Consider the following 23,032-nt stretch of genomic DNA (forward strand, 5'->3'; position numbering starts at 1 on the left):
AACATTTTAATTCCCCATCCCATTCCCACACCGAACTTTCTGTCCTAGGTCTCCTCGATTGTCAGACCTGAGACTAATCACAAATTGGAGGAACAGCACCTCATATTTCGCTTGGGCAGCTTACAGCCCAGTGATATTAATCTTGATTTCTCTACCTTCAAGTAACCCCCACATTCCCTCTCTCTCCATCCCTCCCCCACCCAAGTCGTACCAGGTTCCCATTCTCACCTAGCCCACAGCTAACAATGGCCCGTTTCCTTAATCATCGTTACTTTTTTGCATATCTTTCATTCATTTGTTCTATATCTCTCTATATCACTGTCTATATCTCTCGTCTTCCTTTCCCCTGACTTGTCTGAGGAAGAGTCTCGACCTGAAACACCACCCATTCCTTCTCTCCAGAGATGCTGCCTGGCCCGCTGAGTTACTCCAGCATGTTGTGTCTATCTTTACCAACCTATGTGTGTTCAAAGCCTCCATGAAGGGAAAATCTTGCTTGACTAATCTTCTGGAATATGGGCTAGCGTCATCAAGGGATATGGGGAGAAGGGAGGAACGGGTACTGATTGTGGATGATCAGCCATGATCACATTGAATGGCGGTGCTGGCTCGAAGGGCCAAATGGCCTGCTCCTGCACCTATTGTCTGTTTCTATGAAGGATTGCAATAGCCCCCTGACTCAGGAGAATCTCGGGCCCAGAACCTCACACGATTAATTGAAGGGCAGGTACATGGCTTCTTCTTCTTTCATGTGGCGTGCACAGCCTAAAGTTGTTGGACAACTTGTTCTATTTGATCTTTCGTTTGTGCACGTCGAGTTGATTGCATTAGTCGAAACAGGGCGGACCACGTGAAGGTTGCAATCTTCCACCCCAGGTACATGGCAAAAGGTGTAGATGGATATTGGATTGGTATATTGGATTGATATATGGGATATTGGTAATATGATTACGATATCCAACAGAAACCAGGAAACATTTAGAAACTATGTGTAGGAGGGAACTACAGATGCTGGTTTAAATTAAAGACAGACACAAAAGACTGGAGTAACTCAGCGGGTCAGACAGCATCTCTGGAGAAAAGGAATAGATGGTATTTCAGGTTGAGAAGACGTTTCGGTCTGAAGAAGGGTCACAACCCAAAATGTCACCTATTCCTTTTCTCCAGAGATGCTGCCTGACCCGCTGAGTTACTCCAGCACTCTGTGAAACGTCACCTATCCATGTTCTCCACAGATGCTGCCTGACCCGCTGAGTTACTCCAGCACTCTGTGAAACGTCACCTATCCATGTTCTCCACAGATGCTGCCTGACCCGCTGAGTAACTCCAGCACTTTGTGAAACGTCACCTATCCATGTTCTCCACAGATGCTGCCTGACCCGCTGAGTTACTCCAGCACTCTGTGAAATGTCACCTATCCATGTTCGCCACAGATGCTGCCTGACCCACTGAGTTACTCCAGCACTTTGTGAAACGTCACCTATCCATGTTCTCCACAGATGCTGCCTGACCCACTGAGTAACTCCAGCTTTTTGTGTCTATCTTCAATTAGAAGCTAACATGGAAGCAGTTGGTCCCTTGAAATAGTTCTGGTGGGGGATCTGTCCTGCTGCATACACTAATTAACCACCAACTTAGCACCACTTTGCCAGGTACTGAGGCCAATGTTTGTTTTAATAAACCATTATTAAGGGAGACATAGTCGGATAAGAAAAACAAAGTATTTACTTTTCCAAAGCTTTGCTTTGCAAACTGGATTTTTTTTAATGACCTACAAAAACAATATATTCTTGAATACTGAAATAACTGCAAAGATATAGTGCAGAAATATCATTTTATCATCATTTAGTGTACAAGACGACATGTTCCATTTGTGGGATCCATTATTAAACTGAATGTTTTTGAAGGGCCATTTGCATAAGTTCAGCTCCATAACTTAAATACTGAGATAACCTCCAATGTTTCTCATTTTTGTTTTTGGTCAGCCTTATTAGAAAGGCAGCTGGCTGGTTTAACAACATCTTGGGCAAACATCTTGCAGCAAGGATCAAATGTTATTATATTTTATTGGCCTTCAGACATAATGTTCATTGCAAGGCAGTTTCAACATTGAATTGCTATTCCCTTGTTTAGACAGCAATTCAGCGGTGTATTTATTTTGATATGCTTGCGTGCAATATTCAACATATTTGTCACAAGCATTGTATTTTCTGCACCAATACTCATACTGTTGCCTAGCCACAAAAATGCTTAGGCCAGTTTGCTATTTTAGTTGGTAGAAACGATTTAATTTGTTTAGTTGTTCAGATTGAGGCTCAAATCTAATATGTACATGGGGTTTCAGATGACAGGCAATTTCGTCAAGAGCTTTGATGCAGAAAATGCTTGGTGTTTGACATCACTAGGGGAGTTACTTTGGTTAGGAGACTGTATTGTATTTGGACAACAATCCTGCCTTCTTGGCAGCAATCAGAATTGACAAATACAAGTTTTCATCCCGAATTCGATGTACGAAACGCACTGCATTGCAGAAGGTGTGACTTCAATGTCCATTCCTGAAGAGAACGTCCACTGTGATAACACATTTTAGAAAGCAGCGTAGAAATTGTTGACATAATTATGTAACACATCGCCCAATCCTGACCCTGGATATATTGTCATGAATCATTGGTTATAACGCATCTGGAATGTTGGGGCCATGTTAACATATAACTCACGTTATTATGAACCAAAATCCGGCATTGTAATTTCTTTCTTGGCACCATACTAACTGTCTTCTGAAAGTCTAAAGGGCCTGTCCCACCAGCATGCGATTGCATGCATCTAGCGCGACCAAACGTGGTGGCTTGAGGCGTACGGCCTCGTGGAGCCGGTCCCACTTCCAACCGCGGAGCCGTCTGGAGTTGTGCGGGGCTGGTCCCGACATCATACTCACCAATCAGCTGGGCAGGAGGTGGGCCGACTGAATGTGGACGTCGCAAGGCGTCGGGCGGTTACGTCATCATGCAACCGCACGCCGGGCGCTGACATCATCGGGCGACGCCACGCGCTAGGCGTACGCCGTCGAGACGCTGCATACGGCGTCGAGACGCTGCGTACGGCCTCAATGCGGCTGCGGGCCGACAGGCCGTTGCCGTGCGGAATTTTTGGACATTGTCAGTTTTTCGGAGCCCCGTGTGATGTCAGGCCAGCCCCGCACAACTCCATACGCCTCCGGCGATCGAAGTGGGACCGGCTCCACGAGGCCGTATGGCTCAAGCGACCACGTTAGGTCGCGCTAGACGCATGCAATCGCATGCTGGTGGGACAGGCCCTTTAGACTTTCAGAAGAAAATATATCAGTTCTTCCTCATTTACCAAGCGAATTATCCCCTAAAAAGATAATCTAATAAAGCTGTCAAACACAATGTCCCCCATTCACGTATCCAAGTTGTTCTTAACAGTTCTATGAGGATAGACACAAAATGCTGGAGTAACTCTGATGGACAGGCAGCATCTCTGGAGAGAAGGAAAAGGTGATGTTTCGGGTCGAAACCCTTCTTCAGACTTTCGTTGGAGAGATAAGGAGAACTTCTTCAAAGTAGGCATACCTTGAGGAGATTTTGCAGTGGAGCAGACTAAATGAGTAGGAAGGAACTGCAGATTACACTGAAGACAGACACAAAATGCTGGAGTAACTCAGTGGGACAGGCAGCATCTCTAGAGAGAAGGAATGGGAGATGTTTTGGGCCGGGACCAGTTCTGTATGAGGAGCTGTTGTTAATGGTCTTTGCATATATTCAATTGAATCTGCAGAAATGAATAGAATTGCTAGTCGTTATTCACACAATGATTTAGTGATACCTTCTATAGAGATTTATTTACCATGGTCTATTAAACATAACTGGGTGAGTTAGAGAAACTGCCTGCTGATTATTATGAAGCTGTTTAAGAAGCTCTTTATATTTACCTGTCAATACCAATTGTAATTTCTTACTCCATTGGGGTGCCTTTTTTTTAATGTGTATTTCATTTTGAAATGTGCGACAGGAATAAAAATATCCAACTAAGCCTATCAAGGTGGAACAAAAATAGCATGAAGGCAGTATGACTTACACAGGTTTAAATTGATTTTGGTGCAAGGGTTAGATCCAGATTCTGGTAAACATCGCCATGCAAATACAAGCATAGAAGATGTCTGCAGAACCATGTCTGATAAATCATCATTAATCAACGTACAATGATTTTCTGACATGGAAGTTGTTTTGTGTAGACAATAGGTGCAGGAGTAGGCCATTTGGTCCTTCGAGCCAGCACCACCATTCAATGTGATCATTCAATGCTGATCATCCCCAATCAGTACCCCGTTCCTGCCTTCTCCCCATAACCCCTGACTCTGTTATTTTTAAGAGCCCTATCTAGCTCTCTCTTGAAAGCATCCAGAGAACCTGCCTCCACCACCCTCTGAGGCAGAGAATTCCACACTCATAAAAACCTAGACATAGAAACATAGAAAAATAGGTGCAGGAGTAGGCCATTCGGCCCTTCGAGCCTGCACCGCCATTCGATATGATCATGGCTGATCATCCAACTCAGTATCCCATCCCTGCCTTCTCTCCATACCCCCTGATCCCTTTAGCCACAAGGGCCACATCTAACTCCCTCTTAAATATAGCCAATGAACTGGCCTCAACTGCCTTCTGTGGCAGAGAATTCCACAGATTCACCACTCCCTGTGTAAAAAATGATTTTCTCATCTCGGTCCTAAAAGACTTTCCTCTTATCCTTAAACTGTGACCCCTAGTTCTGGACTTCCCCAACATCGGGAATAATCTTCCTGCATCTAGCCTGTCCAACCCCTTAAGAATTTTGTAAGTTTCTATAAGATCCCCCCTCAACCTTCTAAATTCTAGCGTGTACAAGCCGAGTCTATCCAGTCTTTCTTCATATGAAAGTCCTGCCATCCCAGGAATCAGTCTGGTGAACCTTCTCTGTACTCCCTCAATGGCAAGAATGTCTTTCCTCAGATTAGGAGACGAAAACTGTACGCAATACTCCAGGTGTGGTCTCACCAAGACCCTGTACAACTGCAGTAGAACCTCCCTGCTCTTATACTAAAATCCTTTTGCTATGAATGCTAACATACCATTTGTTTTCTTCACTGCCTGCTGCACCTGCATTCCTACTTTCAATGACTGGTGTACCATGACACCCAGGTCTCATTGCATCTCCCCTTTTCCTAATCGGCCACCATTCAGATAATAGTCTACTTTCCTGTTTTTGCCACCAAAGTGGATAACCTCACATTTATCCACATTATACTGCATCTGTCATGCATTTGCCCACTCACCCAACCTATCCAAGTCACCTTACAGCCTCCTAGCATCCTCCTCACAGCTAACACTGCCCCCCAGCTTCGTGTCATCCGCAAACTTGGAGATGTTGCATTCAATTCCCTCATCCAGATCATTAATATATATTGTAAATAGCTGGGGTCCCAGCACTGAGCCTTGCGGTACCCCACTAGTCACTGCCTGCCATTCTGAAAAGGACCCGTTTACTCCTACTCTTTGCTTCCTGTTTGCCAGCCAGTTCTCTATCCACATCAATACTGAACCCCCAATACCGTGTGCTTTAAGTTTGTATATTAATCTCTTATGTGGGACCTTGTCGAAAGCCTTCTGAAAGTCCAGATATAACACATCCACTGGTTCTCCCTTATCCACTCTGCTAGTTACATCCTCGAAAAATTCTATAAGATTCGTCAGACATGATTTACCTTTCATAGATCCATGCTGACTTTGTCCAATGAATTCACCACTTTCCAAATGTGCTTCTATCCCATCTTTAATAACTGACTCCAGAATTTTCCCACCATCGATGTTAGACTAACTGGTCTGTAATTCCCCGTTTTCTCTCTCCCTCCTTTTTTAAAAAGTGGGGTTACATTAGCTACCCTCCAGTCCTCAGGAACTACTCCAGAATCTAAAGAGTTTTGAAAAATTATCACTAGTGCATCCACTATTTCTGCGGCTACTTCCTTAAGTACTCTGGGATGCAGCCTATCTGGCCCTAGGGATTTATCGGCCTTTAATTCATTCAATTTACCTAACACCACTTCCCGGCTAACCTGGATTTCACTCAGTTCCTCCATCTTATTTAACCCCCGTCCCTTGCTATTTCCGGCAGATTACTTATGTCTTCCTTAGTGAAGACAGAACCAAAGTAGTTATGCAATTGGTCTGCCATGTCCTTATTCCCCATGATCAATTCGCCTGTTTCTGACTGCAAGGGACCTACATTTGTTTTAACTAATCTTTTCCTCTTCACATATCTATAAAGACTTTTGCAGTCAGTTTTTATGTTCCCTGCCAGTTTTTTTTCATAATCTATTTTCCCTTTCCTAATTAAGCCTTTTGTCCTCCTCTGCTGGACTCTGAATTTCTCCCAGTCCTCTAGTAGGCTGCTTTTTCTGGCTAATTTGTACGCATCATCCTTCGCTTTGATACTATCCCCGATTTCCCTTGTTATCCACGGATGCACTACCTTCCCTGATTTATTCTTTTGCCAAACTGGGATGAACAATTTGTGTTTTGATACTATCCCTGAGAAACTCTCTATGATATAAAGTGTTTCCTCGTCTCCGTTTTAAATGGCTTACTCCTTGTTCTTCAACTGTGGCCCCTGGTTCTGGACTCCCCCAACAGCGGGAACATGTTTACTGCCTCTAGCGTGTCCAAACCCTTAGTAATCTTATATGTTTCAAAATGTAGGAAGGAGCTACAAATGCTGGTTTACACCAAAGATAGACACAAAATGCTGGAGTAACTCAGCGGGTCGGACGGCATCTCTGGATAGAAGGAATGGGTAATGTTTTGGGTCGAGATCCTGCATCAGACTGATAGTCAGGGAGAAGGAGCCACAGATATAAGGAAGTGTAAGGTGTGAAAACAAGACATCAAGCGGCATGAAAGTTAAGGCTTACTAACTAACGGCATTGATTATCTCTTGAATGTTGCTATTATGTTGGTGATGTGAGATTTGTGAGAGGTCAACCAGCAACCATCTGTGGAGAGACATGGACCTAGTATTAACCTTAAATACGTCTATGACTCATTAAGTTCTGTAATTTTGTGCATGAATGATTGCAGGCACAGTGAGGAAACTGGGATTATTCCATTTCAGCACAGTAAAGCATCATTTTGTCGCCAAGAAAATAATGGAAATGGGTAGCAAATGTCATATAATGTGATATTCCTAAAACACACTGAAAGTACAATGTTATAATGTCCACATGAAAATGTGGTTAAGAGGGAAAGATAGATCAGCCATGTTTGATTAGCAGAGTGGACGATGGGCCGAATGGCTTAATTCTGCTGCTATCACTTATGAATTTATGAACTTTAGTGATTAAGTATTAAATCGTTTAAGGTGAATGAGAAGACTGATGAAAGATCAATAGGCACTAGTGATTAGATGGAGAAAAATGTAAAGGGATTTTGGCAGCAGTGAGAGCTATGTTTGATTGATGAAGTTAGTAGTTGTGATGTGGTAGAATATATAAACATGAAGATAGAAGAATCTATGTGACAGGTAAAGGGTATGTAATGATTCATTTCACTTTTTATTTAGATTGGTACAATCAGACCAGTTGTCAAAAAATTGAGGGAGTTATTTGGGATAATATTCTGCACTATGTCCTAGATCCAGTATGGATAAGCCATATTATTTTGTTAGAAGGAACTTAATCCTCCCACATTTTCGCCACCTCCAACGGGATCCCACCACTAGCCACATCTTCCCATCTCCACCCATTTCAACTTTCCGCAGAGACCGTTCCTTCCGCAACTCCCTGGTCAACTCATCCCTCCCCACCCAAACCACCCCCTCCCCAGGTACTTTTCCCTGCAACCACAGGAGATGCAACACCTGTCCCGATATCTCCCCGCTCAACTCTGTCCAGGGACCCTGACTATCCTTTCAGGTTAGGCAGAGGTTCACTTGCACCTCATCTACTGTATCCGTTGTACCAAGTGTGGACTCCTATATATCGGCGAAACCAAGCGCAGGCTCGTCGATCGTTTCGCTGAACACCTCGGCTTAGTCCGCCTAAACCTGCCTGATCTCCCAGTTGCTAAACACTTTAACTCCCCCTCCCAATCTGACCTTTCTGTCTTGAGCCTCCTCCATTGTCAGAGTGAGGCCCAGCGCAAATTGGAGGAACAGCACCTCATATTTTGCTTGGGCAGCTTACACCCCAGCGGTATGAATGTTGACCTCTAACTTCAAGTAGCCCTTGATTTCCCTCTCTCTCTGTCCCTCTCCCACCCTAGTCATCCTGCTAGTTTCACTGCTTATTCCTTCGTTATCACCTCTTCCACAGTCAACAATGGACCATTATGGGCTCCATCAAGAGAGGGTTAGGGCTCTCCATCCTTTCCCCTTCCTAGTTTACTCTCTTGTCACCTTGTCCAACATTTACCTTGAGCCACATCTCCTTTGATGTGTTGTTTTCACACCTTACCCTTCCAAATCTCTGTGTCTCCCTCGCCCCTGACTCTCACCCTTCTCGAAGGGTCTGGACCCAAGACGTCACCCATTTCTTCTATCCAGATGCAGTTTGAGTTATTGCAACATTTTAAGTCTATCTTAGCCATATTATTGTGATTTGAACAAAAAAGTAATGAATCAAGTCAGATAATCTTTGACAAAACAAAAGAACTGAAAGTATTTTTTATAAAAAGCTGATAATAGTCAGCAATTTAGACAGCATCTGTGGAGAAAGAAACAGTAAAGATTTTGAATGAATTACCTTGTAACACAATTAAGAAAAATTAGAAATCAAAGATATTTTAAGTCACACAAAACGGTGGTGGGATGGGGTGATAGGAATGTACATGAAAGGATTGAGACCAAGAGGGTCAGAGAGAGGCAAAGACTAGTGGTGCCAGCTGAGAGGGAGTACTGAAGGCTGGTTAATATCGTTCGGTCTATACTGAGAAGGGTTAATTAGAAAACCAGGGGACAGAGGTAAAATACACTGCAAGAACTATGAGGCACAGAACACAATTGTTGCTGGGAATTTGGAATAAAAGAGATTGTTATAAATACCAGCAGATTGGCTGGCATCTGTGGCGAAGTTGTGACTGCCAAAATCCATCTTGCAGTATTAAACACACCAACAAAAGCCTTTGGATGAAGCAGAAGGAACTTGGAGCTGGTTTGGGGAATTTGAGTAATTGGAATGTTACTTTAGTTGGGTAGCACACAAACTTTATGGTTGACAACAAAATTCATTTTGAGAAGAATCCTTCACGCACATTACCCTTCATAGTGGAGATTGCAACATCTATTTTCGATACCCACAAATGTCTTGCACAAATTAGCGGAGACTAGTATACAGGCTATTCCACTGTTAGACACAAAATGCTGCAGTAACTCAGCGGGCCAGGCAGCATCTCCGGAGAGAAGGAACGGGTGATGTTTTGGGTCGAGACCCTTCTTCAGACTTAAATGGTTTTGCTCTTCACCAGTTTTACAACAAACATTATTTTCCAATCCAGAAGCGATCCAGAATATATATTTTGTTACTTAGTTTTAGCAAAATCTTTGACTATCAGTCTTGAAAAATCTCAACTAGACTCATCCTCCTACAACACAGGAACATGTCTTTTGGCCCCACTTGTCCATGCCATTCAAGATGCCCATCCATGCTGGTCCCATTTGCCTGTGTTGACCCATATCCTTCTAAATCTTTCATACCCATATACCTGTCCAAATGTCTTTAAAATGTTGTTACTCTACCTGCCTCAACTACTTCCTCTGGCTCGTCATTCAATTTGTGTACCACGCTCTGTTTGGAAAAGGTTAACCCAACCAATTTCCTGTTAAACATTTCTGCTCTCACCTTAAACCTATGCTCTCTAATTATTGATTCCCTATTCCTCATGATTTTATGCACCTCTGCAAGATCACTCTTCTGCCTCCTGCACGCCAAGGAATAAAGTCCCATTCTGCCAAGCCTCTCCCTATAATTAAATCTATTAAGTCCGGCCACATCCATGTAAATCTTTTCTGTACCCTTTCCAGTTTAATGGCATATTTCCTGTAGCAGGGCTACCAAAACCCAACACAATGCTGCAAGTACGGCCTCACCAATTACTCCAGAATTTCCCATTGGGACTTTGTTGCAAACCAGGGGCACAGTGACATAGCTGGTAGAGCCACAGTCTCACCATGCCAGAAACATGAGTCCTATTCTGAGCTCGGCTGGTGCATGTGTGAAGTTTGCACTTTTCCCCTGTGCCTGCGTGGGTTACCTCCGGATCCCATATCCCAAAAACATGTGGGTTTGTAGATGAATCAGCTTCTGTTAAATTGTCCCTAATGTGTACGGAGTGGATGCGAAAGTAGGATAACATAGAATTAGCATGAAAGGGTGATCGATGGTCAGTGTGTATTTGTTTGACCAAAGGGACTGTTTCCATGCTGTGTCTTTGAACTTAACTAACCTTGCATGGAATGCTCTTACTGATTTCACTTCCAGATGGTCTAACCTTGATTTTAAACTATGCCATGCTCAAATAATTATGAGCAAGTTCAGACACAGTAAAGAAAATGTATAATAATACATGGGATAAACTCAGGGTCAAGATTATAATTAATACAATCAATTCTAGTGACCTCAGACAGTGAGAGCAGCTTTGTTTTTATATAACACTTCACTTTGAAATATTCTTTACAGGAAATATAACATCCGTGTGGAAGATATCATGGTGAGGGACATCCGATTCGTCATTGTAAACTGCAAGTACAGGGACCTACTGGACCTCCTTCAAAGCACCAAACTCAAACACCTTCCCCTTGTTGAAGCCGCAGGTAAGGAGATGAACAGCTTTGCGTAACTTGTTACAGGAATAAGAATGAGAGACATTTCAGTATGCTAAACGAAGCAAACTTTGTTTGAATCATAGACACAAAAAGCTGGAGTAACTCAGCGGGTCAGGCAGCATATCTGGAAAGAAGGAATGGGTGACGTTTCGGGTCGGGACCCTTCTTCAGACCCGAAACATCACCCATTCCTTCTCTCCAGAGATGCTGCCTGTCCTGCTGAGTTACTCCAGCTTTTTGTGTCTGTTTTTGGTTTAAACCAGCATCTGCACATTTTGTTTGAATCATGATGGATTAAACTATTTTTCCAATTGTCAGACTTGTTTTGCCTTGACATTCCTTCAAGAACTATGAAGCATTTCTGTGCCTGAATCACTTTGGTGCTGACAGAGGTCAAAAAAAGATATAGAACAGCATTTTAATTTGAACGAAATAAGAACGGGCAAACAGGATATTTTTATTGAAGTATGTAAAGAAAGTGTTCTTTCTATGAAAATCAATTCCTGATCTATTTTGTACAACAGACCTATGCGGTGTTACTTTTTATTCTTGTTGTGCCTATCCCCAATGGCCTTGCAAAAGTGGTGTTGATGTTTTCTTTCCCCCTGACTCAGTCTGAAGAAGGGTCTCGACCCAAAACGTCACCTATTCCTTTTCTCCAAAGATGCTGTCTGACCAATTTGTTGTGTCTGTCTTGAACCACAGCATGGTTTCGATGAAGAGACACTCACAGTTATGTTGTAATATTTTATATATTGTGCTTTGCGATAACTGAGTGACTGGCAAAGCTAATTTGGAGGACAAGTAATAGACAACCACTTGCTCCTTAGCTGGAGCTGCATACAAGCAAAACCTAGTCAGGATGATAGATTGTTTCCCCCACACAGTACCAGTCAATCAAATACGTTTTTCAACATTTCATGACTGATGTTTCTTTTCAATTCCAAAATACTTTGATTGTTCTGTATTGAAATTGGTGGAGAGGTGGGTTGTGTAAGGAAAGCAGGGCCTCTGCAGAAGGACTTGGACAGGTTGGGAGAGTTGGTCTTGTAGCGGATGCAACCAGGAAGACATCAGACCAACCTGGAGTCCTGTTTGCTGCCACAGTATCTCCAGTAGTCCCCCTAATTAACTAGTCTGCGATCACTATTGCTCTGCCTGACTTCACCAGAGCCAGGACCATCGGCACAGATCCAACTCATGCTGCTGAATGCTCATCCCCCTCAACAGTGTCCAGAAGGGTACACCTTTATATCGCATAGTGAAAGGCTTGGATAACATGGATGTGGACAGGATGTTTCCACTAGTGGGAGAGTGTAGGATGAGAGGTCATAGCCTCAGGATTAAAGCGCATTCTTTTAGGAAGGAGATGAGGAGGAATTTCTTTATTCAGAGGGTGGTGAATCTGTGGAATTCATTGCCACAGAAGGTTGTGGAGGCCATGTCAGTGGATATATTTAAGGCAGGGATAGATCAATTCTTGATTAGTACGGGTGTCAGGGGTTATGGGGAGAAGGCAGGAGAATGGAGTTAGGAGGGAGAGAGAGATCAGCCATGATTGAATAGTGGAGTACACTTGATGAGCTTAATGGCCTAATTCTGCTCCTATAACATGAAGTTATGAACTGTTTTGCAGGGAAATGGCTACAAAGGAACCCTGAACTTTCTCCCTACTTTCTCTCTTGATCTATTTATTGGTGTTCATCTATCCTCTGACTGCACCTTAGGTGCGACCACCTCTCTGTGACTCCTCTCTATGACTTCCTCACGCACCGGGAGTAGCCTGTGGTCGTCCAGACACAGTTCCAGTTTCCCAACACGGTCTTTAAGGAGTCGCACCTGATCACACCTCCTGCAGATGTAGTCCTCATGGACGCTGGACGTCTTCCTGAGCTCCCACATCCCACGGGCCAAGCACGTCCCTTAACTAGCCTCCATCTCTACTGCACCCAGACCGTTGCACTCCGAAACAAGCACAAAGTGACCGACCAAACCTCATCCTGCGTTTGTCGCCCTCACCGAATCCTCCTCTCACCAAAGCCCCTTGAGCCTAAGCCTCAACGGACCGATCCAACTCCCCTTTAGCTTGCCTTCCTTTGGTGGCAGCTGTTCATTAGCCAATTTGCCAAGCTGTGATGCATGCAAATCCTGACAGACAAGACTCACTACCCCTGAGACTTGCCTTTTAAACACTTCCACTCTCGCTGAAAATCTCAACAGATGAGGCCAACACGACCACAGATTTACTGCTGATACTATTTACCTGAAGTAAAGTGGAAATAATACCAACTCCAGCAGATATTATTAAACAACCATTTATGAGTTGGGATCCTGAAAATCCACTGTATATGTAACTTGCAAACATCTAGACCATACACCATAGATCAAAATTGTCTGTTTCTACGCATTCACAAAAATATTAAATTATTGTCCAGAGCTGAAACGGAGTTATTCCTGGCTACTTTGGCCTTATTAACAGCAGAGATACCTTAACAATAGAAAAGTAATTAGAGCACAAATATTGACATTTCATCCGTATGTTTTATGATTTTTGTTGTGTTTCATTTTTTAATTGTCTTTGTTTTAGCTGCTGAGTGCTGGGAGCACTCAGTATAATAAAGTTATTTGATGTCAGTACCGAGCAAGTGAAAAAACATAATTGGTGCAAAGAGAGGTGTGATTTACTGTTGTCTGATAGCAACAGTAATTAAGACAGCATACATTTGAATTGAATAACGAGAGCCCAATTGAGAAACACAAGAACTGAACTGTGCAAAGTTCAATATCAGTGGGATTTACATTTTGAACTGTCATTAAGCGGTGTGTTTTTTTCTCTATAATTAAAATCTTTCTGAAGTGAGTGGGAAGAATTTGATTCTTGCAAATTTGGCACTTGGAGAAAGAAACGACAGCTTAAACATAGGGAAATAGCAATACAAGCAGCCATCAGTGTTGATAAACCCTTAGCATGTCTGAGAGAATGCAGGAATAGCATAGAGAGGTGGGTCATACAGACCAAATTCAGAACTCCAGAAAACCCTTGAGTTGCTGGGATTGTCTGAGAGAGGTTTGGACATCAAATGTGGTGAGAACAATAGAACAGTTTGTTTATTTATTCATGTGTGTATATATTTATATCATGGTATATGGACACATTTATCTGTTTTGTAGTAAATGCCTACTATTTTCTGTGTGCTTAAGCAAAGCAAGAATTTCATTGTCCTATACGGGGACACATGACAATAAACTCACTTGAACTTGAACTTGAACAGAGCAACAGGCCCTTCAGCCCACATTGTCTGTGCCGAAAAGATTTTAGAAGAGGAAAGGAAAGAAGGTATTAAGGAAGGGAATGTACTGCACAAATAAAACAGGTTTAGGGACAGGAAGCAAATAGTGAAAGTTAGTGGACAGTGTTTAGAATGGGAAAGGATTGGAGTTGGAACAAGTTTTTTGGATAACATAAATAAGGCACAAATTCTCAAACCATTCAGACAAATTCAGATGTTGTTCTCACCAAATTCAGAACTCCAGAAAACCCTTGAGTTGCTGGGATTGTCTGAGAGAGGTTTGGACATCAAATGTGGTGAGAACAATAGAACAGAGCAACAGGCCCTTACAACAAGATGGCGCCTGCCTGCGGCGACTTTTGCGGAGCTCCGGAAAATAAAAGGCTCAACTACAACTTCCAACAACTTACCTGGATCAGAAAAACGGCAGAAATCGGTGCCGTTTCGGACAAGCTGCTGGAGCACCTCAAGGCTCTCGCAATTTCGCGAACTCCCGCAGCAGCGGGAACCCCGGACTTTAAACTTTCCCACGCTGGCTGTGGAACCCCCGACCCGACTGCGGATCCCAGGTACGGTACCTGGAGACCCCAGGATGACCCCCAGAGCCGACGGGCTGGATCTCCCAGGAACAACGGAGCTGGAGCTGCCGTCTGTGAGGGAATCCCCGTTCTAGCGCAGGTCTGCAGAAACAGCAAGTACAGTACCTGGAAACAAAGAGGAAGCCTCCAATGCGTCCGGAAACGTGGCCAACGGGCAGGACTCCAGGTCAGAATGAAGCGCAGGGGACTTCGGCCCCCTCTCCCTACTATCCTACTGGCAAATGTACAGTCCCTTGAAAATAAAGTGGAGGACTTAAGGGCAAGACTGCTTTATCAAAGGGAGCTGAGGGAATGCTCTGTGTTCTGTTTCACAGAGACATGGCTCACCCCCAGCTCCCCAGACTCAGCGGTCCAGCCTGAAGGGTTCTCCATCCACCGTATGGACCGTACCCTGGCATCTGGGAAAGGGAGAGGAGGGGGCGTCTTCCTCATGGTCAACTCTGCGTGGTGTTCAGACGTGGCAGTCCTATCTAGCTCCTACTCTCCACACCTCGAACATCTGGCGGTGAAGTGCCGTCCCTTCTACCTCCCAAGAGAATTCACCTCCGTTATCCTGACCGCGGTCTACATCCCACCCCAGGCAGATGTCCGTCTGGCACTGGAGGAGCTGCACGCCGTGGTCAACAAACACCAGACGTCTTACCCCGAGGCATTTACCACCATTGCTGGGGACTTCAATAAGGCGAACCTCAAGAAATCACTCCCCAACTTCCACCAACATGTCTCCTGCTGCACCAGAGGACCTAACACCCTCGACCACTGCTACACCACCATCAAGAATGCCTATCATTCTATCCCTCGCCCTCACTTCGGTAAGTCCGACCATACCGTGGTGGTGCTTCTTTCTGCCTACAGGCAGCAATTAAAGAGCGCACCCCCAGAAGTGAGGACAGCACAGAGCTGGTCAGGGGGGCAGAAGAACAACTCCAGGACTGTTTGGAGTCTGTAGACTGGGCAATGTTCAAGGACTCGGCAACGGACTTGAACGAATACGCCACAGTCGTTACAGACTTCATAAAGAAATGTGTGGAGGACTGCATCCCTACAAAAACCTTCCGAGTGTTTCCCAATCAGAAATCTTGGATGAACTTTGAGATCCGCACTCTTCTAAAGTCCAGACACAGGGCATTCATGTCCGATGATACAGTGGCCTACATGAAGTCCAGATACGACCTTGGTAAGGCCATCAAAAAGGCCAAAAGGGACTTCTGCTCCAAACTGGAGGATGAGACAGATGTTCGGCAGCTGTGGCGGGGCCTGAATGCAATCACCTCCTACAAGGCAAAACCAGGAGGCAGCTCGAATGCCGGCGTAGCATCACTCCCTGACGAGCTCAATGCGTTTCACGCACGCTTTGACAGGGAGAATACTGATGTGCCTTCCCGATCCCCCATTCGCTGTGATGGCATTTCAGCCTCAGTCACAGAGGCCGACGTCAGGAAATCCTTCAGAGGGGTGAACCCCCGAAAAGCACCTGGTCCTGATGGTATACCCGGTCGTGTTCTAAAAACCTGTGTGGACCAACTGGCGGGAGTTTTTACAGACATTTTCAACCTCTCACTTCTGAGGTCTGAGGTCCCCACCTGCTTTAAAAGGGCATCAATTATACGGGTGCCCAAGAAGAGTAAGGTGACGTGCCTCAATGACTATCGACCAGTGGCACTAACGCCGGTGGTGATGAAGTGCTTTGAGAGGCTGATCATGGAGCAAATCAACTCCTACCTCGACAAAAACCTGGACCCACTGCAGTTCGCTTACCGCCACAACAGATCAACGGTGGATGCGATCTCGCTGGCCCTCCACTCCGCACTGGACCACTTGGACAACAAAAACTCATATGTCAGGCTGTTATTCATTGATTACAGCTCGGCATTCAACACAATCATCCCCTCCAAACTGGTTACCAAACTCGCAGAACTGAGTCTCTGCGCATCCCTCTGCAACTGGATCCTCGACCCTCATCCACAGACCACAGTCTGTTCGTATGGGTGGAAATGTGTCAGCCTCGATAACAATCAGCACGGGAGCACCTCAAGGCTGCGTGCTCAGCCCCCTGCTGTACTCACTCTATACCCATGACTGCGTAGCGAACCACAGTGCGAGCTCCATCATCAAGTTCGCTGACGACACCACTATTGTGGGGCGTATCACTGATGGGGATGAGTCAGAATATAGAAGGGAGATCGAGCAACTGTCCATATGGTGCCAGCGCAATAACCTGGCCCTCAACACCAGCAAAACCAAGGAACTGATTGTGGACTTTGGAAGGAGTAGGAGGGGGACCCACAGCCCCATTTATATCAACGGGTCGATGGTTGAAAGGGTCAAGAACTTCAAATTCCTGGGCGTGCACATCTCTGAAGATCTTTCCTGGTCCGAGAACACTAACGCAATTATCAAAAAAGCTCATCAGCGCCTCTACTTCCTGAGAAGATTACGGAGAGTCGGTTTGTCAAGGAAGACTCTCTCTAACTTCTACAGGTGCACAGTCGAGAGCATGCTGACCGGTTGCATCGTGGCTTGGTTCGGCAATTTGAGCGCCCTGGAGAGGAAAAGGCTACAAAAAGTAGTAAACACTGCCCAGTCCATCATCAGCTCTGACCTTCCTTCCATCAAGGGGATTCATCGCAGTCGCTGCCTCAAAAAGGTTGGCAGTATCATCAAAGACCCACACCATCCTGGCCACACACTCATCTCCCTGCTACCTTCAGGTAGAAGGTACAGGAGTCTGAAGACTGCAACAACCAGGTTCAGGAATAGCTACTTCCCCACTGCCATCAGGCTATTAAACCTGGCTCGGACAAAACTCTGATTATTAATAACCACTTTCTGCTATTTGCACTTTATCAGTTTATTTATTCATGTGTGTATATATTTATATCATGGTATATGGACACATTTATCTGTTTTGTAGTAAATGCCTACTATTTTCTGTGTGCGTAAGCAAAGCAAGAATGTCATTGTCCTATACAGGGACACATGACAATAAACTCACTTGAACTTGAACCATTCCACGTTTTAGGTCGAGACCCTTCTTAAAAGTGTATTGTTTTGCTACCAGATTATATACACCAGATTAATACAGCATAGTGCCTCTGGCATTAATTTAAGGGCCTGTCCCACGAGCGGCAAGCGCGACCTAACGTGGTTGCTTGAGTCGTACGGCCTCGCGGGGCCGGTCCCACTTCGATCGCCGGAGCCGTATGGAGTTGTGCGGAGCTAGTCCCAACATCGCGCGGGGCTCCGGAAAACTGACAGTGTTCAAAAATTCTGCGCGGCAACAGCCTGCCGGCCCGCAGACGCATTGAGGCCGTACACACCGTCTTGATGCCGTACGTCACGCGCGAACTTCCCGCGGACTTCGCTCGAACTTCATGTCACTCACTCGACCTCCGCGCGGCCCCCGCTTCTGGTTTGGTCGCTCTTGCCGCATCCAGTCGCATGCTCGTGGGACACGCCCTTTACGGGGATCACTCGACCTCAGCGCGATCCCCGCGCGGCCTCCGCTTCCGGTTTGGTCGCACTTGCCGCATGCAGTCGCATGCTTGTGGGACAGGCCCTTTAAAAAGCTGATGTGCTAAACCCCTGATTTAATCCAGAATCAGAATTGCTTGTCTGATCAGATAGTGGGGTGGAGAGAACATGGGAATTAGAAAGCTCCCGATTGTGCAACCCAGACAATAAATTCTGTATGATTCTAGCATCTAAACAGCAGCTCCATTCCACTTGTAGACTGGCCATCCATAGCAGGCGAGATGTAGCCATGATCTCGTAGACTTTCTGAAACTTCACGTAGTTGATGGCCACAAACTGATATGAAAACATAAAACATTAGCAAGAGGTCAAGTCACAGGAGGAGAGTGACTTATGCAGCCTGAAGAAACATAAATGTCTAAACTGGTCTGTTGTGGACCAAGAGCATCTTTGTATTAGTTTTGAAAGCCAAACAATCTTCATCAAATCCCAGTCCACATGTTTAAATACGGAACCTGCCAATTTCTTACGTGGAAGAAGAAATTTAAACATTGCTTGATCCATGACATACAGAGTCTCTTGCCCCAGAGTAGGTGAATTGTGGACCAGAGGACATAGGTTTAAGGTGAAGGAGAAAAGATTTCATAGGAATCTGAGGGGTAACATAGAAACATAGATACATAGAAACATAGAAAATAGGTGCAGGAGTAGGCCATTCGGCCCTTCGAGCCTGCACCGCCATTCAATATGATCATGGCTGATCATCCAACTCAGTATCCCATCCCTGCCTTCTCTCCATACCCCCTGATCCCTTTAGCCACAAGGGCCACATCTAACTCCCTCTTAAATATAGCCAATGAACTGGCCTCAACTACCTTCTGTGGCAGAGAATTCCAGAGATTCACCACTCTCTGTGTAAAAAATGATTTTCTCATCTCGGTCCTAAAAGACTTCCCTCTTATCCTTAAACTGTGACCCCTAGTTCTGGACTTCCCCAACATCGGGAATAATCTTCCTGCATCTAGCCTGTCCAACCCCTTAAGAATTTTGTAAGTTTCTATAAGATCCCTCCTCAATCTTCTGAATTCCAGCGTTTTCACACAAAGGGTGGTGGGTGTATGGAACAAGCTGCCAGAGGAGGTAGTTGAGGCTGGGACTATCCCATCTTGGTTCTTGGTTTCTTGGTCCTCCAAAATATTCCAAATGGAATTTAAACTGGAGATGGTGAAGGGAGGGCTTAAGCCAGAAAGGGTTATTGGGAAGAAAGAGCTACTTTAAATTTAGTTGCATCTGGTTGGGTAACTATAGTTGGGTGGAGATTATTCCATGCTTTAATTGTGCGGGGGAAGAACGAACTGCAGTATACATCTGTCTTTGTAGCTGGGATCACAAATTGGATCGAATGCCCTGGTCTGCTCCTAATTGGTTTGGGTTTGGTGTAGGTCTTGTAATCTATGTCGAGCTGACCATTTAACATTTTGTAAAAACAGGTCAAACGGTGAGCTTCACGTCTGTCTTGGAGAGGGTTCCACCCCAGAGAATTCAGAAGTTTGGTGACACTCGCTTCTCTCTCATAGGTGTTAGTAACAAATCGAGCTGCCTGTCTTTGGACACGTTCGATGGAAGAAATGTTTTTATTTGTGTATGGGTCCCATGCTGCAACTGCGTAGTCCAAATGAGGTCTAATGAGGGTGAAGTATAGCTTCTCCTTGACAGAAGTTGAACAATGATGAAAGTTGCGCCTCAGAAAGTTTAGGACACCTGTTGCTTTCACCTTTGCATGATGAGTCTGACCATTCCAACGCAGATCATTCTGCAATTTGATGCCAAGATACTTGGTTTGTTTGGATTCTTCAAGGGTGGCACCAAGTATATTGTAAGATGTTTCGCCTGGATTCCTCTTTCTGGTGACATGCATGGTTCCACATTTGGAAGGGTTGAACTGCATGCCCCATTGTTGTGACCACTCAACCATAGTATTGAGATCCTTTTGGAGAGCATCTTCATCATCAGCTGACTTAATTGGACGGTACAGCAAACAATCATCAGTGAAAAGTCTGGTCGTACTTGCGACTTTTTCATGGATGTCATTTATGTAAAGCAAAAATAGGTGTGGGCCAAGTACTGTGCCCTGAGGTGTACCACTCAACACTGGATGCCAATTGGAGCTCTTTCCGTTCATACACACACACACACACACACACACACACGCTGAAGACGTTTTGTCAGGAACGTTTTAGAAACATGGACAGGACAGGTTTGGACGGATATGGGCCAAACGCGGGCAGATGGGACTGGTGTAGCTGGGACATGTTGGCCGGTGTGGGCAAGTTGGGCCGAAGGGCCTGTTTCCACACTGTATCACACTATAAGTTGAGTGTTGCTCCATCTCCAGTAGAATCACCTACATATTGCCTGAGAAAATCGTCCTGGACATACTGTTGCAATCCCAGTCTATATTAGGGAAGTTAAACTCCCTTCTATTACAACCGTACTGTACAATCTCCCGAAATATTAGCTCCTCTAATTTTTGCTGACTATTGGAGGGATTAGAGTACAATCCAATGAATGTGATTGCCCCTTCTTATTCCTATATACCACCCATCCATCCTCACTGGATGTTTCCCCACAAATGTCCTCTCCAAGTACCATTCAGTTTGGAAATACAATAGACAATAGGTGTAGGAGTAGGCCATTCGGGCCTTCGAGCTAGCACTGCCATTCACTGTGATTATGGCTGATCATCCACAATGAATACCCCGTTCCTGACTTCTCCCCATATCCCTTGACTTCGCTATCTTTAAGAACTCTATCTAACTCTCTCTTGATGCATCCAGAGAATTGGCCTCCACTGCCTTCTGAGGCAGAGAATTCCACAGATTCACAACTCTCTGGGTGAAAAAGTTCTTCCTAGTCTCCGTTCTAAATGGCCTACCCCTTATTCTTAAACTGTGGCCCCTGGTTCTAGACTCCCCCAACATCGGGAACATGTTTCCTGTCTCTAGCGTGTCCAATCCCTTAATAAACTTATATGTTTCAATAAGATTCCCTCTCATCCTTCTAAATTCCAGTGTATACAAACCCACTCACTCCATTCTATCAAAATATGACAGTCCTGCCATCCCAGGAATTAACCTCATGAACCTACGCTGCACTCCTACAGAGCAAAAATGTCTTTCCTCAAATTTGGAGACCAAAACTGCACACAATACTCCAGGTGTGGTCCCACTGGGGCCCTGTACAACTGCAGAAGGATCTTTTTGCTCCTATACTATCATGTACCTGCATGCCTACTTTCAGTGACTGATGAACAAGGACCCCCAGATCTTGTTGTACTTCCCCTTTTTCCAATTTGACACCATTAAAATAATAATCTGCCTTCCTGTTTTTGCCACCAAAGTGGATAACCTCACATCTATCCACATTAAACTGCATCTGCCCACTCACCCAACCTGTCCAGGTTACCCTGCATCCTCATAGCATCCTCATCACAGTTCACACTGCCACCCAGCTTTGTGTCATCAGCAAATTTGCTAATGTTACTTTTAATCCCTTCATCTAAATCATTAATGTATATTGTAAATAGCTGCGGTCCCAGCACCGAGCCTTGCGGCATCCCACTAGTCATTGCCTGACATTCTGAAAGGGACCTGTTAATCCCTACTCTTTGTTTCCTGTCTGCCAACCAATTTTCTATCCACGTCAGTACCCTACCCCCAATACCATGTGGAAACAGGACCTTTGTCCCACCGAGTCCGCACCGACCAATGATCCCCGCACATTAACACTATCCTACTGTGAGATAAAAAGGGCTTTGACCCAAGTTAAAATGTATATATGATTTTTATTTGAATGTTTTTTCACTTCCTGAATTAGTGTTCGCAGTAAGATTCTTAACTTGTTGATTAAGAGAGTAGGTTAAACTTGGAACCAGAAAGATACTGCAGATATTTTAGAAAGTAAACATTGATTACTACAAAACTGGGTGGAGATTTGTGTCGGAAGGAATGATGTTGGTTTACACCGAAGATAGACACAAAATGCTGGAGTAACTCAGTGGGACAGGGCAGCATCTCTGGAGAGAAGGAATGGGTGACGTTTCAGGTCGAGTCCCTTCTTCAGACCCGACCCGAAACGTCACCCATTCCTTCTATCCAGAGATGTAGCCTATCCCACTGAGTTACTCCAGCATTTTGGGTCTTTCTTGAGTGGAGCTTTGAGTGGAGTGAAGTACACCATTTTGGGGGAAAACAAGATTGCAACATGTTTAGGACATAGGGTTATTTATGCACCGTGAAATTAAAGTGTATATCCCATCTTTGATTTCTCTTTCCCTTTGTAATTATTTATCCTGTTCCAATGTGTATTAATTTAACACCACTCACTTGAATAGGTTCACACCAGAGATAAAATATTTTAAGGAATTTTATTCCTTAAAATAAAATTCCTTGAAATATTTTTTCTACTCCTGACTAGTTTCCTTCCTTCTTTTTCTTTCCTGTTGCTTTTTCGAGTTTGTACCATTACAGTTTATTGTCATGTGTACCGAGATACAGTGAAAAGCTTTTGTTGCGTGCTATCCAGTCAGCGAGACAGACAGTACATGATTACAATCGAGCCATTCACAGTGTATCTGCAGAAATTTAAAAAGTGTGGATTTAATATGTGATTGTAGGTCTGCTTCTGTGGCTAGTAAGCGAATAGTTGTCTGGGTTAGGCACCAGATTGTTTCAACATACCTTGTTTGCAACATTGTCCATTTTGCATCCTCCTTTCCCGGATCAGTGCTGGCATCTTGAT

The 23,032-nt window shown here is 44.6% G+C and overlaps 1 protein-coding gene across 2 annotated transcripts in view; it reads left to right on the forward strand.

Moving 5' to 3' along the window:
- clcn2 (chloride voltage-gated channel 2) overlaps positions 1-23,032 on the forward strand; it is a 462,683-nt gene that overhangs the window by 356,240 nt on the left and 83,411 nt on the right. For both annotated transcript variants that reach the window (XM_033032183.1, XM_033032184.1), the window contains exon 16: positions 10,724-10,857. In XM_033032183.1, the coding sequence (XP_032888074.1) occupies positions 10,724-10,857 (134 nt within the window). The remainder of the gene's footprint in view (positions 1-10,723; positions 10,858-23,032) is intronic.

This window comes from Amblyraja radiata, chromosome 13, assembly GCF_010909765.2.
Source record: "Amblyraja radiata isolate CabotCenter1 chromosome 13, sAmbRad1.1.pri, whole genome shotgun sequence".
In the NCBI taxonomy this organism is placed as follows: Eukaryota; Metazoa; Chordata; class Chondrichthyes; order Rajiformes; family Rajidae; genus Amblyraja; species Amblyraja radiata.